General features: G+C 55.3%; 1 protein-coding gene across 3 annotated transcripts in view; it reads left to right on the plus strand.

The window, feature by feature from the left end:
• The first annotated feature begins 1,348 nt into the window (after positions 1 to 1,348).
• The window catches only part of ADAMTS7 (ADAM metallopeptidase with thrombospondin type 1 motif 7), a 46,911-nt gene continuing 27,144 nt past the window's right edge, over positions 1,349 to 21,115 (plus strand). Inside the window, exons 1-8 of one of the 3 annotated variants that reach the window (XM_023652504.2) lie at positions 1,349 to 1,497; positions 1,900 to 2,199; positions 10,064 to 10,419; positions 12,145 to 12,310; positions 13,448 to 13,644; positions 19,105 to 19,188; positions 19,541 to 19,665; positions 20,539 to 20,688. In XM_023652504.2, coding sequence (XP_023508272.2) covers positions 2,100 to 2,199; positions 10,064 to 10,419; positions 12,145 to 12,310; positions 13,448 to 13,644; positions 19,105 to 19,188; positions 19,541 to 19,665; positions 20,539 to 20,688 — 1,178 coding nt within the window. In that variant the 5' untranslated portion in view covers positions 1,349 to 1,497; positions 1,900 to 2,099. Of the gene's footprint in view, positions 1,498 to 1,784; positions 2,200 to 10,063; positions 10,420 to 12,144; positions 12,311 to 13,447; positions 13,645 to 19,104; positions 19,189 to 19,540; positions 19,666 to 20,538; positions 20,689 to 21,115 lie in introns of those variants that run through there. The other 2 variants (XR_002811436.2, XM_023652506.2) reach the window with 2 other exon arrangements.

Genomic DNA, 21,115 nt, shown 5'->3' on the forward strand with positions numbered 1-21,115 from the left:
TATCCTCCCATTGGTCAGTTAGTAGCTGTCTGGGTTATCAGATTGAGTGTAGCGGTGCTCACAGTGCTTGTGTTCAAGTAACCCTTGTTTTACTAAAGAATGGCCCCAGGGGCTGGCCCCGTGGCCGAGTGGTTAAGTTCGCGCACTCCGCTGCAGGCGGCCCAGTGTTTCGTTGGTTCGAATCCTGGGCGCAGACTTAGCACCACTCATCAAACCACGCTGAGGCAGTGTCCCACATGCCACAACTAGAAGGACCCACAACACAGAATATACAATTATGTACCCGGGGGCTGTGGGGAGAAAAAGGAAAAAAAATAAAATCTTTAAAAAAAAAAAATAATGGCCCCAAAGCACAAGAGTAGTGATGCTGACAATTCGGATATGCCAAAGAAAAGTCGTAAAGTGCTTCCTCTAGGTGAAAGGTGAAAGCTCTCAACTTAATACGGAAAGAAAAAAATCGTATGCTGAGGTTACTTTTATTACAGTATACTGTTATAAGTGTTCTATTTTATTATTAGTTATTGTTGTTAATCTCTTACTGTGCCTAATTTATAAATTAAACTTCATCATAGGTATGTATGCATAGGAAAAAATATAGTACTATTCGTGGTTTCAGGCATCCACTGGGGGTCTTGGAATGTATCACGCCCATAAGGAGGGACTACTGCAGTGTGATGGTGAAGGTTTAGGGAGGGTGAGAAAGACAGCAGAGGCTGATCTGAGAGTAGGGCATCTGATTTTCAGATTTCAGAGAGGGGCAGTTGGGGATGACACAGCCTAGGCTGTGGTCATGAGAGCTGGTGGCTGAGGTGGAGTGAAAGGTCATTGGAGATGAAGTCAAGGATCTGAGTAGCCCTGTGCTGCATGGGTCCCCCAGGAGGACAGCAGGGTCTGAGGTGGAGAAGTAGCCAGAAGTGAGCTTCCAGAATGAGGGAAAGTGCATTCGGGAGACTAGACAAAGAGGAGGTCTGTGGGCCGCAGAGGTCACGGGGCTACACAAAGGCTGGCCAAGAAAGGAAGCTGACCACAACTGTCCCGAGGAACGGCGGTGGGGGGGTGTTCTCCAGGCAGAGCCAGGTTTAGTGAAGGCAGGAGGTGCAGGGTCGGAGTGTTCCTTGGAGGGGGCTCCTGGGAGTATAGGGGGAAGGGAACGGGAAGCCAGAATCACGGAAGGATAGATGTGGCCGTGTCTGAGACGGAGGATGTGAGGCTGGGGTTGGCTGGCCTCCAAGCTCCCAGGGAGCCTCTACTGAGCATCTGTGAGCACCGGTCACCAGGCTGAAAGCTGTGCTTCACTCCAAGCAAACAGGCACTTGGAGACGAGGAATTGTGAGACTCTGCCTCGCGTGGGAAATGCCTGCCCACTCGGGGAGGGCCCAGGCCTCTCTCCCGAGCTGGCTTTGGAGCAGAATCTCCCTTGGGATTCCTGGGACCCCTGCTGCCCCGCTGCGAGACCCTGGACACTCCGGAGACCTCTGTGTCCTTTTCCTAAGAGGGGTAGGCCTGCCTGGCCCAGGGAGCACAAGGAAGGGCGCCTCCTTGAGTACAGTTCAGGGACAAGGCAGAAATTCCGGAAATTCCAGATTCTTTGGGGGGTCTTGGAAAGCCCAGATCGGGAGGGCCCGGCTTGGCTCCACCGCCAGAGGGCGCCGTCGGCCCAGTGGGTGTCCTGGCGTCGGTCCGGGGCCACTGCCCATTCCCTGCCCCGGACCCCGCCCCACGAGAGGTGGGCGACCGGCCCCGGCCCGAGGCCGGCGAGGGCGGGGCGAGGCCGGGCCGGGGCGGGGGAAGGAGTGCGAGGGGCGGGGCAGGGGCCGGCAGGCGCGTTCCCTTTCCTCCTTCCCTCCCTCCCTTTCTTTCTCTTCTTCTGACTCTCTAGTCTTTTCTTTGCCTCCGCAGCCGGCCGAGGGGGCGGGCCCTGCAGCCTTTGTTGCCGGCGGACCGAGCGCAGCCGCCTGCCGGGCCAGAGGCTGGGCCGGGACGCCGCGAGTTGCACGCGGGCCGGGCATGTCCTGAGCCGGACCCGGGACCGGGCAGGAGCGGACCGGACGGACGAGAGCGTGCGCGGGGGGTCGCCCGGCGACCGCCTGACCCTGGCCATGCCCAGCGACCCGAGTCCCCGCAGCCCCGCGCAGCTGCTGCGGCCCCTGCTCCTGCTCCTCTGCGTTCTGGCGCCCGGCGCCCTCGGATCCGCACTAGGTAGGTGGCCGCCTCTTTGCGGCCGGCCGGCCCTGCCATTCCTCCCCGCTCCCCCAGCCTCTATTTAGCCCCTTCTCCCCTCTGTAGACCCTGCGTCCGCCCGGCTCTGCCCGGAGCTGTAGCGGTCCCCGCTTCCCTCGTGGTAGGGACAGGGGTGGGGTCCTGGGAACGAAACCGCTCCCCGGGGGGTCTTCTCCCGCCCTCGAGTCTGCTGTCGAGCCCGCCTGTAGCCTGGAATAAGCCCCTTGCGCTCTTCGGGCTCCCGTGTGCCCAGCTCGGGTGCAGCAGCGCGCCTCCCCCGGGATCTCCCGTCCGGGGGGCTGGACGGAGCGCAGCTTACACGGTTTCTTACCCTTCTCAGTGCGCCTTGTCTGGAAAGCAGGCTGGCCAGGACGCCGCGGGCGAGGGCACCGAGTCGCAGGTCTGCGCGGTCCCCCGCCGCGCCCCCGGCCCCCGCCCACCGCCCACCGCCCACCGCCCACCGCCCACCGCCCACCGCCTCTGGGCTGCCCTCCCGGCCCTCGGCGACCCTGGGGGCCGAGTCTCGCGCGGCCCTCGCACTTCCTGCCTCCCCCTCCCCCAAGTGTGTAGGCGCCGGGAGTGGAGCGGGGAGCGGGAGCTTCTTTCCCTGGCTCCGGGCTTGGCTCTCCCTGCCCCGCCCGGCCGGCCTCCGACGAGCCTCTGGCCCAGGTCCAGGTTCTTGCTCGGCCGCCGCCCGCCGGGCCGCAGAGCTCCTGGCCCGGCCGGAGCTGCCGGCTTGGGAATTTAGGAGCCGAGGGTGTAGGGGACCCCTGGCCGGGCGCTCAGGGAGCTCCTGGTCTGTTGGGGCCGGTCGGATAGTGGGGAGACCTGTGCAGACGAGGAAGTCGGGAAGGCTTTATAGGCAAGGAGGGACCTGGGCTTGGAAGGATGGATGAACTTTGGATGGCTGGAAGGGTGTGGAGGCGGTGGGAGCGTCCCCGCCGAGGTCTGGCTGAGGCCTGCGTGCTGGGGATGGGGCAGACTTGCCTCCCCATCAGAGGGATTGTGGTTGTGAGGCTAGACAAGTGTCTGGGCAGGAATGTAGGGGACGTTTAGACTAGATCCTAGAGGTTTGGGGAGCCGTTGAGGGGAGTAGCTGATGAAAGCAGTGTTTTAGAGAGGTTCCGTCTAACAGCTGGGTGTAGGGAGTAGAGAGAGAGCAAGCATTTTGTGAACACCTACTCTGTGTCAGCCTCCCCAGTTCTTATTTCTCATCTGCTTCACAAAACCCAGCAAAGCAGTGATGGAAAGTTCTTTTATGGATGAGGGAACAGGCTCGGAGAGGACAGTGACCTGCTAGGTTTGACTCATGGCTACCAAGGTGAAGCCTTTGTTTTCCCACTGCCCAGAGCTGAGAACCCTCAGGATGAACCAGGTGATGGGGATGAGGGAACAGTGGTTGCCTGGGAACTGCCCCTGAGCCTGAACTTGGGTCCAGGTCCCCTGGCAGCTGTGGGAAGGATAGGGGTTGGGGCAGAGCCCCTGTGGCCAGGGCCCTCTCTTACTTCCACTGCATGCCAGTCCCATGTATGAGCTTGGCCAGCCTCCCCCCTCCATGGCTGTAGTTTGCCCGTTTATTAAGCGGGGATGATGGTGTCTCTCATGTAGGGTTCTTGTGAGGATTTAAGTGAGATGCTGAAGGTCGGTTGCTTAGCTCAGAGCAGAGTGACTACCATGTGATGGCCATGATTTTTATTAATCTGCTAGGCAGACCCAGTGAGATTAGGGAGTTCTTGGTAGGTCCTATAACTTGGATTTGCCATTTGCGGGTGGAGGCAAGTGCCCTCCCCCATGTAATCTGGGCACCCCCCCTTCAGGGTGAAGTGTCTGTCTCTGGTGTCCCCACAGATATGTAGCATGGATCCTCCCTATCCTGCTCCCATGCAGGATCCCTGATCCCAAGGCTGCTGAGCTCTCTGTCATTTTCTCTGGAGCAGCCCAGGATACCTAGTCCTGGGGCTCCACCCGCTGAATGCTGCCTCCCTTGACACCAAAGGGCACACCTTGGGCTCACTTTTAGGAAAATGTATCCTGACTTTTTCTCCTCCTGTGACAAACCGAGGGACTTGTTGAGGTTGCTGGGACTGGGGCCTGGTCATGTCCCCACCAAAACGCCGTGTCATATACGTGAGCCCTATGCGTGCACATATGTGCATAGCAGGCACATGCAGAAGGACTCAAGGAAGAGGGCATGTGTCACACACACACATACCCACATACACACACACCCTGGTTTTTGTTTTTCTCTTTCGCATAGCTTCAGGTCAGGTTGTTTGAAGGGCTGGGTTGTAACTCAGGTTCTTGATAGGGAGGTGAGGGTAAATACCATGTTGGCATTTCTCTGGGAGAAGCTCCAAAGTAGCAGTTCTGTCACCTAGGGATGGTATTCAAAGTATTTAACACCCAGGGTGGCAGGAGCCCAGAGCAGTCGGAACAGACCTCCTGAGCTGGCAGAGCAGACCCGGCCGTGAACCACTTGCAGTCCCGCTGAATGGCACCTGCTGCCGTCCCACTGCAGCTTTCCCTCTGCTCACTCAGCTCTGATGCACTCACATGCCATTCAGGAGACTGGAACCTGCAGATGCCCTTTGCTGGCACCGGGTGGTTGTACCAAGGTCTCTATCAGGGGTCACCTATAGGAGACATTGAAAGAATTGCTTACTTTTTAACTCACTCTGCCCCCCCCTTTCAAAATATTTTAATGGAAAAAGAATACAAGTTGATTTAAAAAAAAATTAATGCAGAGCAAAACAAGAAAGTAAAAATTATTGCAATTAACTAGTAACATCCTATAAATCTTTATTTTCTCCTTTTTAACTAAAAACATTTTATTAAGCCATCAGGCAAAGAGACAAAACAATTTTTTGTTGTTGTTGAGGAAGATTCGCCTTGAGCTAACATCTGTTGCCAATCTTTTTCTTTTTGCTTGAGGAAGATTGTCTCTGAGCTAACATCTGTGTCAGTCTTCCTCTATTTTGTATGTGGGTTGCCGCCACGGCATGGCCACTGATGAGTGGTGTAGGTCTGCACCTGGGACCCGAACCCAGGCTACCAGAGCAGAGTACGCTGAGCTTAGCCACTAGGCCACAGGGCTGGCCCCAAAACACATTTTTAAAGAAATAGCTAAGTATACTTTAGAACTTCTCTGCTAATTTTCAGTCATAACTTAGCTCACATTTGCCATGTACCATCTACCGTTCTAAACACTTGCCTACTAATTCATGTAATTCTCATATGACCTCAGAGAGTAGCTATGGTTATTATTATATCCATTTTACAGATGGAGAAACTGAGACGCTTAGCAGGTGAGTAATCTGCTCATGGTCTAATAACTGTGGGTGGCAGAGCTGAGATTCAAACCCAGGCCATCTGGCTCTAGAGCACACGAATTAATACTAGTGCCTTTTACTGGCATCATAGCTCTACGCAGCCCCTATCATATTTATGAACTTAACAGGCTGCTTCTGTCGCAATCTTTGCCCAGGGTCTAGAGGAGGTGTTCTCAGCAGGCCTGCACATCCCCGGGGACATGGATCCCTCCACACGCACACTTTTTTGAGCTCCTGGGGCCATTTCTCCCCAGTAGTTCAGATTCTCCAGTCACATGCATAGCTCCCTCTCCCACCCACATGTACTGAAGACACTGCTGTTGCCTGGAAGTGTGTCATGTAGCTCCTGTTCCTCTGGGACACTGAGCGCTTCAGGGCTAGTTGGCGTCAGTGCCCTGTTCCCTTCAACTGCTCGTTAGCAGCCATGCCCTGGGAACCACTGGTAATACTCATTTAAAATAACAAAGCCTTGGACTGTAGCTGGTGTCTCATTTGCTCTCTCTTTGTCCTCTTCCCCTCCTTATATTTTCTGACCTGGATTCTCTGAGCAGATGAGGAAACTGAGGCTCAGCAAGATGAAAGGACTGTGCAGGCCACACAACTATTAAGTGGCCAAGTTAGGACCTGAACCCAGGTCTTTCCCTGTTCAAAGCTCATACTTTTGACAGTGTGTTATTTTGTGACTCCATTGTCTCTCAATTCACAGAACACATGCCTGAGCCAAGATTAACTTCTGGCTGCTTGTTCCCCTCACTCTTAGCTTTTTCCTACTTCTCTGGGGTCTCCCACACAGTATCTACCACCAAGATGCCCTCCCCATCTTCATGATTAAGTATGTACCCATGTGTCAAGGGAGGTCTCACATGTGCCCCCTTCGACGAAGCTTTTCTTCGCCCCAGTCCATCCATGGGCTGTCCCTTCCCTTCAGTTAGGCCTTCTCAGCATTGTGCGGGGGGAGGATTGTGAGTGCCCTGCACTCATTTCTCTGTTTTGAGGGCAAGGTTGGTATCTTATACATTTTCCTGGACTTGGGGCACTGAACCCTCCCTCACAACCCCAAAGCCATGGACCAGGAAGGTAATGTAAATGAACAAACAAGGCTGGTGGGAAGACATTTTTCTTGAAACGTGGTGCCTCTTGGTCCATCTCTTGTTTTCCCATTTCTGTTAGAGATTCAGTTCTTTACTGAATGAAAGACAACACAAGCCTGAAGCCAGAGGGCCACTTACATTTAGCTACAGCGTTGGGAAAATGATAGGGAGTGGTGGAGACTGAGGCAGATGGGTGAGCACAGGCACTCTCTAAAGGGCCACTTCTGACAAGTGGGAACTTAGGCCTGACATGGATGGATGATAAGACTTTACAAGGAAAGCTTGAAAATTGAGATTTTCATGCAAGATCATGTGATTTTTAAACATTGGCAACTGATTAAATATTTTTCAATATTTATGCCAGCCAAAACAAACCAAAATATATCCAAATCAATTAACTGACAAACAGAAAGGAGTCTGCAGGCTGTGGTTGTGGAGTTGTAATCCTAAATGCCCTTATTAAGGATGTCAGAGTAGTAAGTCTTAAATTATCCAGCCCAGTGGCTTCCAAAGGGTAGCCCCTGAAATGGTTACATCAGAATCCCTGGAAAGTTTAGAAAAACATAGAAAATACAGATTCTGGGGCTTTAGAGCCTTGGCTCGATGGAATCAGAACCTCTGGGCGTCTGCAGTTTTTCAAAGCTCTCCAGGTACTGCTGATGTTCAGCCAGCTTCCCTCCCAGTGGGGAATTTCCCAACTTCCCTGATGATCGCCATCCCCTGAGGCTCTTGATAAAAACACTGCTTCCCAGTCCTGCTTCCTGGAGATGCTGATTCAGTGGGTCTGGGAGGGGGCCTGGGAATTTGTTTTTAACCAATTCTTATCTGAGAAGTCTGGAAAATCCTTTCAATGGTGCCCTCCTGAAACTCAGATCCAGGGAAGATTTGCCCAGAGCCATACAGCAAGTCACTCCAGCCCAGCGTGCCTCCTGACTCTTGGAACCTGCTGTTGGAGGACTGCACCCTGAAGGCCGACCTCTGGGGCAGTTGTGGGCAGTGGAGGATGTCCTCAGCAGGGGAGCACACCACTGGCGTGTACAGGGCACTCTACACGCGCAGGGCACTCTACACGCGGTTTGGCAGGAAGCAGACTGGAGTTGGGTTTCTGCAGCCTGGCTGGGGTGGAGTTTGGGCTGGGGCTTCCCTTCCAGCCACAGTAGGCAGCCCCAGGGAGAGCCATGCTAGGACATCTGCAGGGCACCCAGGCATTCTTGTGGTCCCTAGGGGTCATTGTCATGAGCAGCCAGGATCCCAGGAGCTGGATATAAACCTACTCAGTCTGGGCAGGACCTGGGTCTGAGGGAATCCTTAGATCAGCCAGCTTCCTAACTGTTCCTCAGAGCCTGGGAGCTGCGGAGACAGAAAAGGGGGGACAAGTCCTGAGTGTCAGCCCTGGGGTTCCAGTGCTCCCCCACCCCCAATACAGTGCTATTCTGATTTGTATATGTGGTCCACATGAGATTTCTTTTGAAGACTAGGTCTGGTTGCCAAAGAAGTTTGACAAACTTGATCTAGTCCAACTCCTTTATGTTAGTGATGCAGAAACAGGCCCAGCAAAGGATGGACTGCTGAGAATGTAGAAAAATGTTACTGGAGAGATCGAAGCCATTTGAGGAGACTTGGGTCCCAGTCTCAGCTCTGTCACTCTTGCTGTGTGGCTTTAGGCCAGTCTCCACGTCTCTGAACTTCCCTTTGCTTTCTCACCTGGAGACCTTATTGCAGGTGTCCTAACCTGGAGTCTGCAGCCTAAGAGATATGGGTAGAATTCAGAGGATCCATGAACTTGGAATGGGAAAATACTACATCTTTAGTTTTTCTAACCTTTAAGTGAAGTTTAGCATTTCCCTCAATTATGAATATTACCAACAAATCATAATAGCATTAGTAGCACCTATGATTTTGTTACCAATAGAAAAAAACCAAAGTATTTTTCTATCTCATTATAGTTGCAGGTATCTTGAAATAAGATTTATGTACATCGCTACTTCAAAAATTATCGTAGTTGTTAAATTTGCCATTAGATCTCATTTAATGCATTAAGAAAGCACATAATTCCACATCTCATTTTTAAAATTATTTTGAAAACTGTAATTCAATATAATCAATTTCCTTGGTACTCCTATGTATTTTATCTTAGGCTTTTAAAAACATTATTCTGAGAAGGGGTCCATGGCAAAAAAAGTTAAGAATCTGGCCCTTCTGGGAAATCCAAGAGGACAGAATGGCAGGAGAGGATTCTGCAGACTCCAAGAACTGGAACAGAGGTCTGCACATTTTTTCCAGCCCTGTAACCTTTTCTTCAGATGAACTCTTGCATGTAAAAGAAAGCAAGCAGAGCTGCCCCTCCTGAGTGATAGTTGTCAGGGGCCAGGCAGCCCCACCTGGGTGGTCCTCCATCTTCCATCTCAGGAGGCCTACAGACATGCAGAACCCTCAGCCACCTGACCTAATCATAGTTGCTATCATCTTCAGCTTAGTGGGCCAGGCTCTGTGATATGTGGAGTAGGTCCGTTCATTTGATCCCACAACAGAGCCGAGTATAAGCTGTTATCATTCCCATTCCCATCTGTAGATTCACTCAACAAATAGTTACTGAGAAACTATGAACTTCTAAACTCTCTTTTCTGGCACTTAAAATCTTCGACAAACAAAAACTGTAAAGATTCTTGTCCTCCTAGAGTTTACTTTGGGAGGAAAGGGAGGACACAGACAAATAGAAAAAATAATAAAAACGTTAAGCGATACAGTATGTGGACAGTGCTATGGGGGGAAAAAAGAGGGGATAGGGAGAAACAGGGTGTTGTCATTTTAAAATAAAGTGGTCAGGGAAGGTGTCACTGAGGAGACAGATGAGCAAAGACTTCAAGGAGGTGAGAGGTTTAGTATGGCCTAGGGAAGTGTTTTCCAGGTAGAGGGAACAGCAATGCAAAATCCTGAGGCAGAAGCGTCTCACTTGTTTGAGGAACAGCAAGGAGGCCAGTGGGCTGAGTGGAGGGAATTCGGGAGGTGTAGCAGAGATCAGATTGTCGAGGTAACCTTGCCTAGGGCCTCACAGGCCATTGCCAGAACATTGTCTTCTGCCCTGGTGAGAGGGGAGCCACTGCAGGGTTTTGAGCAGAGAAGGGCCATGATCATCAGATAGGTTTGACTGCCATGTTGAGAGCAGATGGGGAGGGGGACCCAAGGTGGGCAATAGAAGCAGGGAGACCTGTTAAGAGGTTATTGCGATAACCGCGATGCGGAAACCGAGGCACGGAGAGGTGAAAGCAGAGGCGGCGGGTGGCACGGTGAGGGTTTGAATCCGCGCGCTCTGACTTCAGCCGGCTGCGCCCTCCGTTGGCCGCTCCGCACCCTGGTCCGTGGCGAGCAGCCAGGACCCGGAGCCCTTCGGACCCAGCGCCGCGCGTGCTTGTCTCCCTGCAGGGATCGCCGCCGGGGGCCGGGCGGCGCTGGACATCGTGCACCCGGTGCGCGTGGACGCGGGGGGCTCCTTCCTGTCCTACGAGCTGTGGCCGCGCGCGCTGCGCAAGCGGGACGTGGCCGCGCGCCGCGCCGCGCCCGCCTTCTACGAGCTGCAGTACCGCGGGCGCGAGCTGCGCTTCAACCTGACCGCCAACCCGCACCTGCTGGCGCCCGGCTTCGTGAGCGAGACGCGGCGGCGCGGCGGCCTGGGCCGCGCGCACATCCGGGCCCGCGCCCCCGCCTGCCACCTGCTGGGCGAGGTGCAGGACCCGGAGCTGGAGGGCGGCCTGGCAGCCGTCAGCGCCTGCGACGGCCTGGTGAGCGTGCGCGGGGTGGGCTGGCGGGACGCGGGATGCCCCCAGCCTGGCCACAGGCTTGCCTGGTGGCTTTGGCCAATTCGCTTTTCCTCTCTGAGCCTCAGTATTCACGCCTGTGTAATGGGAGTGACAACACAGGCCTCGTTGTTCCCTAGGACAGCGGTTCTCAAACTTTAGTGTGAGCCAGAATAACCCACAGGCTTTGTTAAAACAGTGTCTGATGGGATAGCTCGGGGCCAGGCCCCAAAACTTGCACTTCTGACAATTTCTCAGATAATGTTGAAGCTGCAGGTCTGGAGCCCCTCTTCCTTTGGAGCATAAGTTAGGGCTTTGTACCCCGACCGATCCCTTCAGGCTGCTCTTCTCCAGGACCCGCAGCCCTGCCTTTACCTTCCTCCCGGGAGAGCAGACCTTGGCCTCTTGGCTTTGTCAGGGTTGAAGGGACTGTTTGCAGCCCTGATCGCCTTCCTCTGCTTGAGTGCTGGGTTGGAGCTGCTCCCACTCCAGGCAGGATAAGGCCCCTTTCTGCTCTCGGTGGGTGGCCAGCCCTGCCCTCCCAGCTCTCCACCGGTGGGGTATGAAGAGTTGATGTGTGCACACTCTCCACCGTCTGCTGTTCCCAGGAGGGCCCTCCGCTCAGATTGCTCAAAAAGCCACGGGCTGTGGTAGGACAGTGCCTAATAACACAACAGCCCACATCACAGGCTGCAGGACGTCTGGGCCTTTGAGAACCTTTCTGCCCAGCAAAATTTCTGATTTATGCAGCCTGCATGTGTCCCTTTCCCTTACCGTTAATCTCATTGAGCATCTGCAGCAGCTGTGCATATGGGCATTGTTCCATTTCACAGATAAGGAAACAGGCTCAGAGGAAGTTGCCCAAGGTCACCCAGCTATCCAGTGCTGGAATCTGTCTTCACACCCAGGTTTCCAGCCCCTGGAGCTGCTGAGGTACTTTGTGGCACTCCAGGCTCTCTGGCCCTGTGTGGCCCCAAGGGCAGACTTGGTGCCAGTAGGGGGTATCCAGGGAGGTAAAACCTGGAGAGTTGGGGATGGTGCCTCAGCGGGTGTAGGCTGCTCAAAGATGCTTCCCAAGGCTTCTCCCTGCCCTGGCCCCTCTGAATGCTGGCAGATATGCCCAAGGCACACCTGCCAGCTTCTGGCAGGCCCTGGGACCAGGGAAAAGGATGTCCTGGTGACCATGGGCATCTCTGTGGCTTGGATGTAGGTGGAGCTGCTTTTGGAGTGATTTATCGCCTAAGGGAGACTGAGGGCAGGTCAGACGCTATGGCCAGCTGGTAGAGGACACAATGGCTGGACATGGCTGGTGTGCAAAGGAGATGCAGTGTGGCCTGGAGGCGGGCACAGGCTGCCCGGCTCAGGACGGCTGTTTGGGACTATGTGGAAGACGCCATCTTGTTAGATTTGGACAAAGACCCATTTCACACTCCTAATGGGGTGAGGGGTGTGGTGGGTGTGTGGAGCAGCTTCCTGGGAGTGGTGGCTTTTGAGCTCAGCCTGGAAGCTTTTGACTGTGTGAAATGGCAGGGAAGGACATTCCAGGCAGACAGTACAGAGTGAACAAAGGCTCAGAGAGAGAAAGTGCAGTGTGTCCAGGGTCAGTCAGGGGTGGTGGGAGCAGTGTGGGCTCAGCTGGGCAGGACGGGCCTCTGGGAAGAGCAGCTGAGTGCCAGCCCTCCCCGTGGGACCTTGGTGCTTCTTCCCCAGAAAGGTGTGTTCCAGCTCTCCGACGAGCATTACTTCATTGAGCCCCTGGACGGTGTCCCAGCCCAGCCTGGCCGTGCCCAGCCCCATGTGATATACAAGCGCCAAGCCCCTGAGAGGCGAACAGAGCCAGGTGACTCCAGGGCTCCAGGCACCTGTGGGGTGCAAGGTATGTTCCTCTGCCGCCAGCTCTGGGGTAAGAGATGGGCCCGGGAACATGGAGGTCCTTTCTAGAAGCCTCTCTCAACATCCCCATGCCTGGGTCCCCTTGGACCAAAGAGACACAGAGAGACTGACAGACGTATCGTCATAACCTGTGCCCTCCAAGTGTGCCATGGGCCTGAGGCATGTCAAGCCTGCCCCAGCTGACCCCCTGCCTCAACCCCCTGACCCCTCTTGCTACTACCTCGCCTACCTCCCCCACTCGAGGATCAGCCTCTCCCCACCCCCTACCCCCTCATTTTCTGTAGCACCTCCAGCTCACCAACCATTCTTCCTCAAGTGTCCAGGCAAGGCCGGGCCATACCCAGCCCCTGCAGGGCAGCTAGCCAGGAGCCTCCCTCCCCTCCCCACTCTGGTCCACCCCAGAATAGCTAACCATTATTATTGGGGACCTAGAGTGTGGCATCAGCACCTCTTCTGCAGAGTGGCCATAGTGCTGGCCAGTTCAGGTAAGGAGCTGCCCATGAAGGGCTGTAGGGGTTTGAGGACTGCTTGGCTAGCACCCCAACCTCATAAGCTGCCCACAGATCAGGGACTCTCTCTGCTGGAACAAATATCCACAGAGGCATGCTTCTTGGCCTCAGTTTCCCTAGCTTCTAAGATGTGCTTACTCGTCTGATGTGGGGGCAGCCTGGGGCAGTAGAACAGGTCTCCGGTAGGGTCAGCCGGGCTCGGTCCTGGCCAGGCTCCCCAGGCTGGGGGTTAGGCCACGAGGTCTGCAGGTGCTGGCATGTGCTAACCCCCCAGTGGGGGAGAGAGCAACTTGGGGAGATAGGGGCCCGGGAGTCATCATGTGCGCACAGTAATTTATTGCATTCATATCTACCATTTCATTGACCCCCCCGAGGTCATCCTCTGAGGTTGTTTATACTTGGGGATCCCAGGGTCAGAGAAGGGAAGTGACCAGTTAGGGTCATACGGCACAGGTCTGGGGCAGAGCCACGACGGGAGTCCAGGCCTCTTGCCTCTGATCCCAGCACTCTTCCTGCTGCCCCAGAGACAGCTCGCTGAGGAGAGGCCCTTGAGATGTGTGCCCTGGGCCCTTCTACTGGCAGCTAACCCCCACCCCATCTGGGGCCCACAGCGTCCCCAGAGCTGGAACCCCGACGTGAGCGTTGGGAGCAGCGGCAGCAGTGGCGGCAGCAGCGGCCAAGGCGTCTACACCAGCGCTCAGTCAGCAAAGAGAAGTGGGTGGAGACCCTGGTGGTAGCTGATGCCAAAATGGTGGAGTACCATGGGCAGCCACATGTCGAGAGCTACGTGCTGACCATCATGAACATGGTGAGGCTGCTTCAGGCTGTGGGCAGTGGTGGGTGGGGAGGGCCTCCGGGGGGTGGTGTTGGCAGGGTACAGAGGCTGGGTGTAGGGCATGCTCTGGCTCTCACATTTACCACCCAAAGCAGAAGAAACAGCCTCCAAGCTCTTGAGTCCAGGAGGGTGTGGGGGCCCCTTAGGGAGTCGCTAGGAGAGAGCCTGGGCAGAGGTGGGGCCGTCGGGGCTGCTGTGAAGACACCATTGGGTGTCATACCACCTCACTAGCTCAGCTGGCATTTGGGAGGCTGCCTCTACCTGCTGTCAGGATTGGAGCTGGGGGAGGGGAGTCCAAGGTAGCCTTGAGCCTGTGCCTGCCTGCGAGAGTTCGTAGACAGGTTGGTTCATTCATACCGCTCTGAACAGACCCCTCCCTCCTTTGTGCCATGACCTGTGCTGGGCACTGGGGACAGAAGTGCCCAATCAGACCAGGCCTGGCCTGAGACACCAGCATGCATTAGAGTTAGAAGGATCTGTTTAGTTCTGCAGTCTACTAGCTGGTGACCTTGGGCAAGCCACTTTACCTGTCTGAGCCTCACCTTCTCATCTGTGAACTGGGGATGACAATGATACCTTATGGGGTTGGTATACTGCTCTTGACATCATGGGACAGTTGAGATAACTAGGCCCTGAAAGGGTGAGTAACTTGCCCAGGTCTCAGAGAGGCAGGGCAGAGCTGGATAGGAGCCCAGGTCTTCTAAGTCCTACCTGGGGCGCTGTGGCTGATTGGAGCTGGTGATTGCTGGAGCTGACTGCGGTGCCAGCCACTCCGTCCCTGCTACTATCCCGGGTATGCAGGTGGGAGGCCTCAGGCTGCCTAGCTGCTTTCTGCCACTCCATAGGAGAAAAGATCTCTGCCCTTGGCATCCTTGGCAGGCCACCCAGTGGGCAGGCCACTGCACAACGGTGTGTCTCTCCTGGGCTGGGTGGTTGAGGGAAGGGCAAGGGACGTGTGCTCTACAGCCAGATGATGTCTAAGGGTTGCACTGGGGCCAGGGTCATATGCTGCTTCCTGCGTGTGAGCCCCTCACCTCCTGCATCTCCCAAGGAAGTGCCCTCTGAGGTTGTCTGGTGTCTGGCCACCCTTTTTTTTTTTGAGGAAGATTAGCCCTGAGCTAACTGCTGCCAACCCTCCTCTTTTTGCTGAAGAGGACTGGCCCTGAGCTAACGTCCATGCCCATCTTCCTCTACTTTATATGTGGGACGCTTACCATAGCATGGCTTGCCAAGCAGTGCCATGTCCGCACCCAGGATCCGGGCCGCCGAAGTGGAACGTGCACACTTAACTGCTGAGCCGCCAGGCCGGCCCTCTCTGGGCAACCATTTGATATCTGTGAAGCCTGGGCTCGGAGGAAGGAAGAAGCTCCATCCATGGTCATCAGGCTCCGCTGCTCCAGTCTCATCGGCAAGCTCAGCTTTGGGCCAGTTCTTGCTTGACTTGGCCACCTTGTTGGCTTCTTGCTCCTTATGAAATAAAAGCCACAGCCTTCTGCCTGGCACTTGAGGCCTCTCAGGCCCAGCCAAGCCTCTGTTTAGCCTCATCTGCCCAGGGAGGGGAACCACTAAAGGCCAGGGCTCGAGGAGGACTGTTGCTGGACAGCAGGGCCTGGGCCCTGGGCTGGGGAGTGGGTATGGCCATGTTCCCAGGCCATGAGTCCTCTTCCCTCCCATTCTCACCACTCAGGGCTCAGCCTGAAGGAGGCCAGGAGCTTGGCTGGAGCCACCAGTGGTTAACTGGGTTCATCTCACCTCAGCTTCTCTGAGTGTTCCCAGTGGGCCAGGTACTGAGCCCCTCAGGCTCCCCCATGACATCCCATAGATGACAGGGACCAAGCATTTGGCCCCAGGGCCTAGCCCCTCTTGCCTTCCCATCCAGGCTCACAGGACCCACACATTCGCTTGCTGAGCCCCATCTTGGAGGAAGAGGGGTCTGGCTGTCACGTTTACCTGCCCTGGATCGTATCAGCCTTTCCTGAGCTGGCAAGTGCAGCATTGGTTAGGATAGAATTGGGCACCTATGAGCCTCACAGTGCTAGACACCGTGGGGAGGCAGTAGGACTCGGCAGGGGCAAAGGATGGCATGTAGCCAGCGTCTGAGAAGGGCTGGAGCCTTGCGAACACCTCCTTCTTGCCCAGTGTTCTACACCCACTGCCTCATCTAAGCCTCACCCCAATTTTATAGTTGAGGGAACAAAAGTTCAGAGAGGCCAAGAGACTTGCTCAAGGTCACACAGCTAGTAAGTGGCAGAGCTGGGACTGAAGCTCAGGCCTCTCTGCCTGCAAAGCCCGACTCTGCCCTCTGTGCCCCTTAACCTGCCCCAGAGAGGGGCAGCTGGGTAACTGTGGGGGCTGGAGTGGGCTAGAACCGTGGGGGAACAGAGTGGTGGGGATGGGGAGAACTTACCCCCTTCTTCCCTCTGGAGCGGAAGTTTGTTCATCTAACACACACTCGCTGGGTGCCAGCTCTGCGCCAAGGGTAAGGTCACGGATGTATAAGAATAGGATCCTGTGCTCGGGAAACTGCCTCACTGTAGCATTTCCCAAAGAATATTCCAGGAAGTACTTGTTCCAGAGGATGCTAATAAGTGTTCTGTGAAAAAAGATGTCACTGTTGAAGAAGTTTGGCAACACAGGGTTAAAAAAAGGAACACAGTCTTGTTTACTGCAAGACTTTTCAGAACTGTCAAAGCTAATATGCCCCTCAAAGCCCTAAGAGAGTAGGCAGGCACCGTTTTCCAAACTTAGGAAGTAAGAGCAGGGGTGTTGGGGCAGTCCTGCCTGGGTTCTGACCCTCGCTTCACCCTCTCTTGGAATCTCAGTTTCTTCATCTGTGAAAGGGGAGGGTTGTGCCTGCCTTGGAAGTAGGAAGGTAAAATGGGCTAATGCGCACAAAGCTCCCAGCACGAGGACAGTATGGGTTAGGCTCCGTCAGTGTTAGTTGCGGCTGTTAGGGCTGCTGTAGCATCTGCCCTCCAGCCCCACAGCCACCTTCGGGACAGCCTTACTCCTCTCTCCTAGGACCTCCTGCAAGCCCTAATTTGTCAGTGTTGTCTCTGTGCCACCGAGTCTGGGAGCTCAGGTGGTTCTGCTCCAAGCCTAGCAAGACAGGCCCCCCTGCCTACCCCATTTTGCATCCCCAATTCCGTTCATGCTCTCTGTAGTCACAGGCCCTTTTTGAGTGGCTTGTGTCATACTGTCAGCTCACTGGGAGCTTATGGTTACCTATGACACCCAGATCTTACTTTCACAAACGCTGCACACCCCAGGCTTGCTCTCTGGTCCTGCACCAGAACAGGGCTCAACTTCCCTGGGTATCGTTTATCTGGTGGAAACACCCCACACTGACCTCAGGCCATTAACAGACACTCCTTGGTTGAGGTGGTCAACCAGTTACGACTCTGCCTCCTTCCAGTGCCTCCCAGTGCCCGTTTTGCCTCCATACTTCTTGGGAGGCAGTGAGAGGTGTTAGACGCGTGGAAGGAGGGGCTTTGGTGGCACAAAGATGCCCCCAGCCCTCACTCAGGATATAGGGTAGGCCAGATGGGGCAGGTTTCAGCAGACCCTCAGGGTTTCTCATCCTCCAGAGCCACTTTCCTGGGGGCTGCTGCCAAGTTCACCTGACTGTAGTCTAGGAAAGACTTGTTCTTTTAATCTTTCTCCAGGTTGCTTTTCTCATTTTCCTGTTTCTTTAAAATAAGATAATTCATTAGAAATACTTAGCAAGTGCTCAAGATTCATTCATTCATTCAGCCACTATTTCTTCAGTGCCCATCAGGTGCCAGGTACCAAATGGATCACTGTGGCTGTAAGAGGGAGCCCACACAGACACAGCCTTCGGTCCCATGGAGCTTATGGGGGACATAGACATTAATGAAACCATCACTTTAATGACTATGAAGGTGCAATGGCAGAGGGTGCTAGGAAGGACAAGTTCATTGTGCTTTGGGAGTGTTGGGTAAAATAAAGGCTCCCAAGAAGACATGGTGGAGGGTTGAGAGCTGGTAGGAGGGTAGGAGATAACTTGGGAAAGATGAGAGGGAAGGTCAGAGGGCAAAGCATCTGCAAAGACCCTGGGGTAGGAAGAATCATGGGATTCCAAGAGAAAGCCACAGTGGTTGGAGCCAGGGACTGAGAGGTCATGGGAAAGAGTGAGGCCAGAGAGGCGGGCAGGGGCCAGACCACACTGGCCTGCTGGCCAGGGCCAGAATTTCTGTCCTCACCTTGTGGACAGCAAAGGGCTACCTACTGCCTTAAGCAAAGGCATGGTGATTGGGTTTGCATTTCAATGACAGATGACTGAGCTGCTAGGCTGCAGGTGGGCTGGAGGGCCAGAGTGTGTGGGGACATCCGTCAGGAGACCTTGAGAGCTGGCCAGACGAGATGCTAGTGCCCTGGACTGGGCTGTGGCGTTGGAGATGGAGAGAAGAGGTGGATTCAGGCAAAGTTTAAGAGGCAAAATCAGTTGGATGTGAGGAGGAAGGGGGTGTGTGGAGGCTTGTGTGGGGGTGTGGACGGAGGCGCAGGGCGTCACTGTCTTCACCATTCCTGACTTGGGTTCTGAAAGTGTAATTCATGCCCATTATCAGGGGCTTTTGTACCCTCTTAAGAGTCTGCGTTTTGTCCATTCCTGTTCGAGTATGATTTTTCTTGATGGAATTGCTAGAAGCCAACTTGCAACTGGCCTGTCCTGCTGTCTCTGCCCGCCAGGAACCTGACACCTGTCCCCAGTCATGGGCTGGCCTCTTTCTTGTTCTGAGGGAGCTTTAAAAGAGCAAAGAACTTTCCCCACCCACTTCCTGGCACCTCGGTGCACCATCCATCTTTAGGGGTGGCCGACTCTGAGGGGCTGAGTGGGGAGCCCTTGTGCAGCCGTGGGGGCCACTGACGGACCGCGCCTGCCCCTTTGGCCCCACCAAAGATGGAATAGCAGGGCAGTGGGGAGACTCCACAAGCCTGCGCCCACTGCACCCCTCCCGCAGGCTCTGCCCAGGTCTCACACCTCACAGGAGTTCTACGTCCCTGGATGCTGGTCCCCTGGGCAGGAGGGGGCTGCAGGGCTGTCCCAGCCCAGGGCAGAGTAGGCAAACTAGGGCCCTGAGATGGGTCAGGGGGCCAGCATTTGTCGGTGTGAGTTGGCATTGGTACTTAAGCAGTTCCCAAACTGGTGCTCAGGATTGGCCTGGGCCAGGGAGGGGCCTGGGAGGCCCTGTGGTGCTCCCCAGTTCTGCCGTTGCGGGGTTGGGGAAGCGTGTGTGCATGTCATCCATGGGCACGTGTGCACGCACTGTCCGTGTGCCCAGCCTGTGTGCACTCAGTGAGCTCTCCTGTGTGTGAACGTGGGTGTGCATCCCTCCGGGTGGGTTGGAGGTAGACAGTGGCTGCCCATATCCTGTATCCAGGGTGACAGTTTGACCCCCATCTCTTGGGCAGGTGGCTGGCCTTTTTCACGACCCCAGCATTGGGAACCCCATCCACATCACCATCGTGCGCCTGGTCCTGCTGGAAGATGAGGAGGTGAGAATTCCTGTGGCCCCACATTGCCCTTGGGATGGGCATTGGCTGCCAGAGCTCCTCTCTCGTGTTACCTGAGCTGCACTGTGTGGGAGGGTACAGCGAGGGCCTCTTTGGGCCAGGAAGTGTCACTGTCACCCCCAAGTCTCTGGCTGACCCTTTCTCAGGTTCCCCCTGAGAGGTGCCTGCGGGAGGGGTGGTCAGACTGGAAGCTGGACTGGGGCCACAAGGCTGGCAGCTTGTCCTCCCTTTTCCCCGCCTTTGCCTCTGTTGCCTGCCTTTGTCGGGAGTAGAATTGGGCCTAACCCTTCGGAGCCCAGGGGCAGGCGTGAGTGACTGTGCTCTCTGCCCCTAGAAGGACCTAAAGATCACACACCATGCGGACAACACCCTGAGGAGCTTCTGCAAGTGGCAGAAAAGCATCAACATGAAGGGGGACGCCCACCCACTGCACCACGATACTGCCATCCTGCTCACCAGGTGCTGCCCGCTGCAGAGGGACAGGCGGGGGTGGGGCCAGGAGAGCCTGGTTCGGAGTGGGGTGCTACCTGACCCTCAGGGAGAAGCCCCAGGAAGAGGGGAGACACCCGTGTCTCAGGGAGCCTGACTTTGAGGAGAGTTTACACACCTTTGACCCAAGGCTCGATTCTGTCAGCACTGGGGAGATCTTTTTACATTGAAATAATTGTGGGTTCATGCAGTTGTCAGAAATAATACACAGAGATGTCTGTACCCTTCGTCTCGTTTTCCCCGGTGGTAATTTCTGGCCTAACTATAGTGCACGCACAGCCAGGACATGGACACTGACACAATCCCCAGACCTCACTCAGATTTCACCAGTTTTACACACACAGGTGTGTGTGTGTATTCGGTTCTCTGCAGTTCTATCACATGTGTAAGTTCCTGTAGCCACAACCACAGTCTAGAGACAGAACAGTTCCATTAGAAAGGTCTCTCGTGCTCTTCTGTAGCCAAGGCCACCTAACTGCCCTATCCCGCCCCCCCACGCCCCAACCCCAGCCTCTGACAGCTGCGCATCTGTTCAGAGGTAGTATTGTTGAACTCCAGGTAGAGTCGTTTTCCTTCCACTGAGCTCTGGCAGCTTCTGGCAGCACCCTCGCTGGGACAGTAACCAAAATTTTCTGCTCCACAGGCCCAAATAGGTGTCCTGTGTGAGTGAGGGCATCTGCTTTCCACATGGCTGCTGGCCTGGTCTTGGGGTGATGGGAGGGGCATCCTTCTCGCTCCTCACTCCCTTGGGGTCAGCAGGAGCTCTTCCTTGGTCCCCTCAGCTCGGCTGGGCCTGGCACCTGGCTAGGTCACCCTGAGGGCCCTTTCTCTATGTGTGTGCAGGAAGGACCTGTGTGCAGCCATGAACCAGCCCTGCGAGACCCTGGGCCTGTCTCATGTGGCGGGCATGTGCCAGCCACATCGCAGCTGCAGCGTTAACGAGGACACAGGCCTGCCCCTGGCCTTCACCGTGGCCCACGAGCTTGGGCACAGGTACCTCACCCGCCCCCCACTGCCACACTAAGAACCCAGCTTCACTTCCCAACCTAGGGGCACCAGTCAGCCAGGCCTGGTCCACAAAATCCCAGGGGAGGAAGCCCTGACTTGGCATGGCCACATGCTGTCCTTGCACTGTCATTTCCATACCCCCGACCCCAAGTCAGGCTACTTCCTTGTTAAACAGGAGAGAGGCCCACCAGGGTGCCTCTGGGGCTGGCCTGGAGTAAGTCTTATTTGAAGCGGGGCTGGCATAGGCCAGAAAGTCACCATAGGTCTTTGGCTATCCCTCCCCGTTGCCCTCAGTGCTTGCATTTTTCACTCTTGGTCCCCACTATACCCCTATTCCTGATTGCTCTGTGACCCTAGGCAAGTGCCCTGCCCTCTCTGGGCCTCTGTGTGCTCCCTGTTGTTTGAGGGGGTT

Source organism: Equus caballus, chromosome 1, assembly GCF_041296265.1.
Source record: "Equus caballus isolate H_3958 breed thoroughbred chromosome 1, TB-T2T, whole genome shotgun sequence".
Taxonomy (NCBI): domain Eukaryota; kingdom Metazoa; phylum Chordata; class Mammalia; order Perissodactyla; family Equidae; genus Equus; species Equus caballus.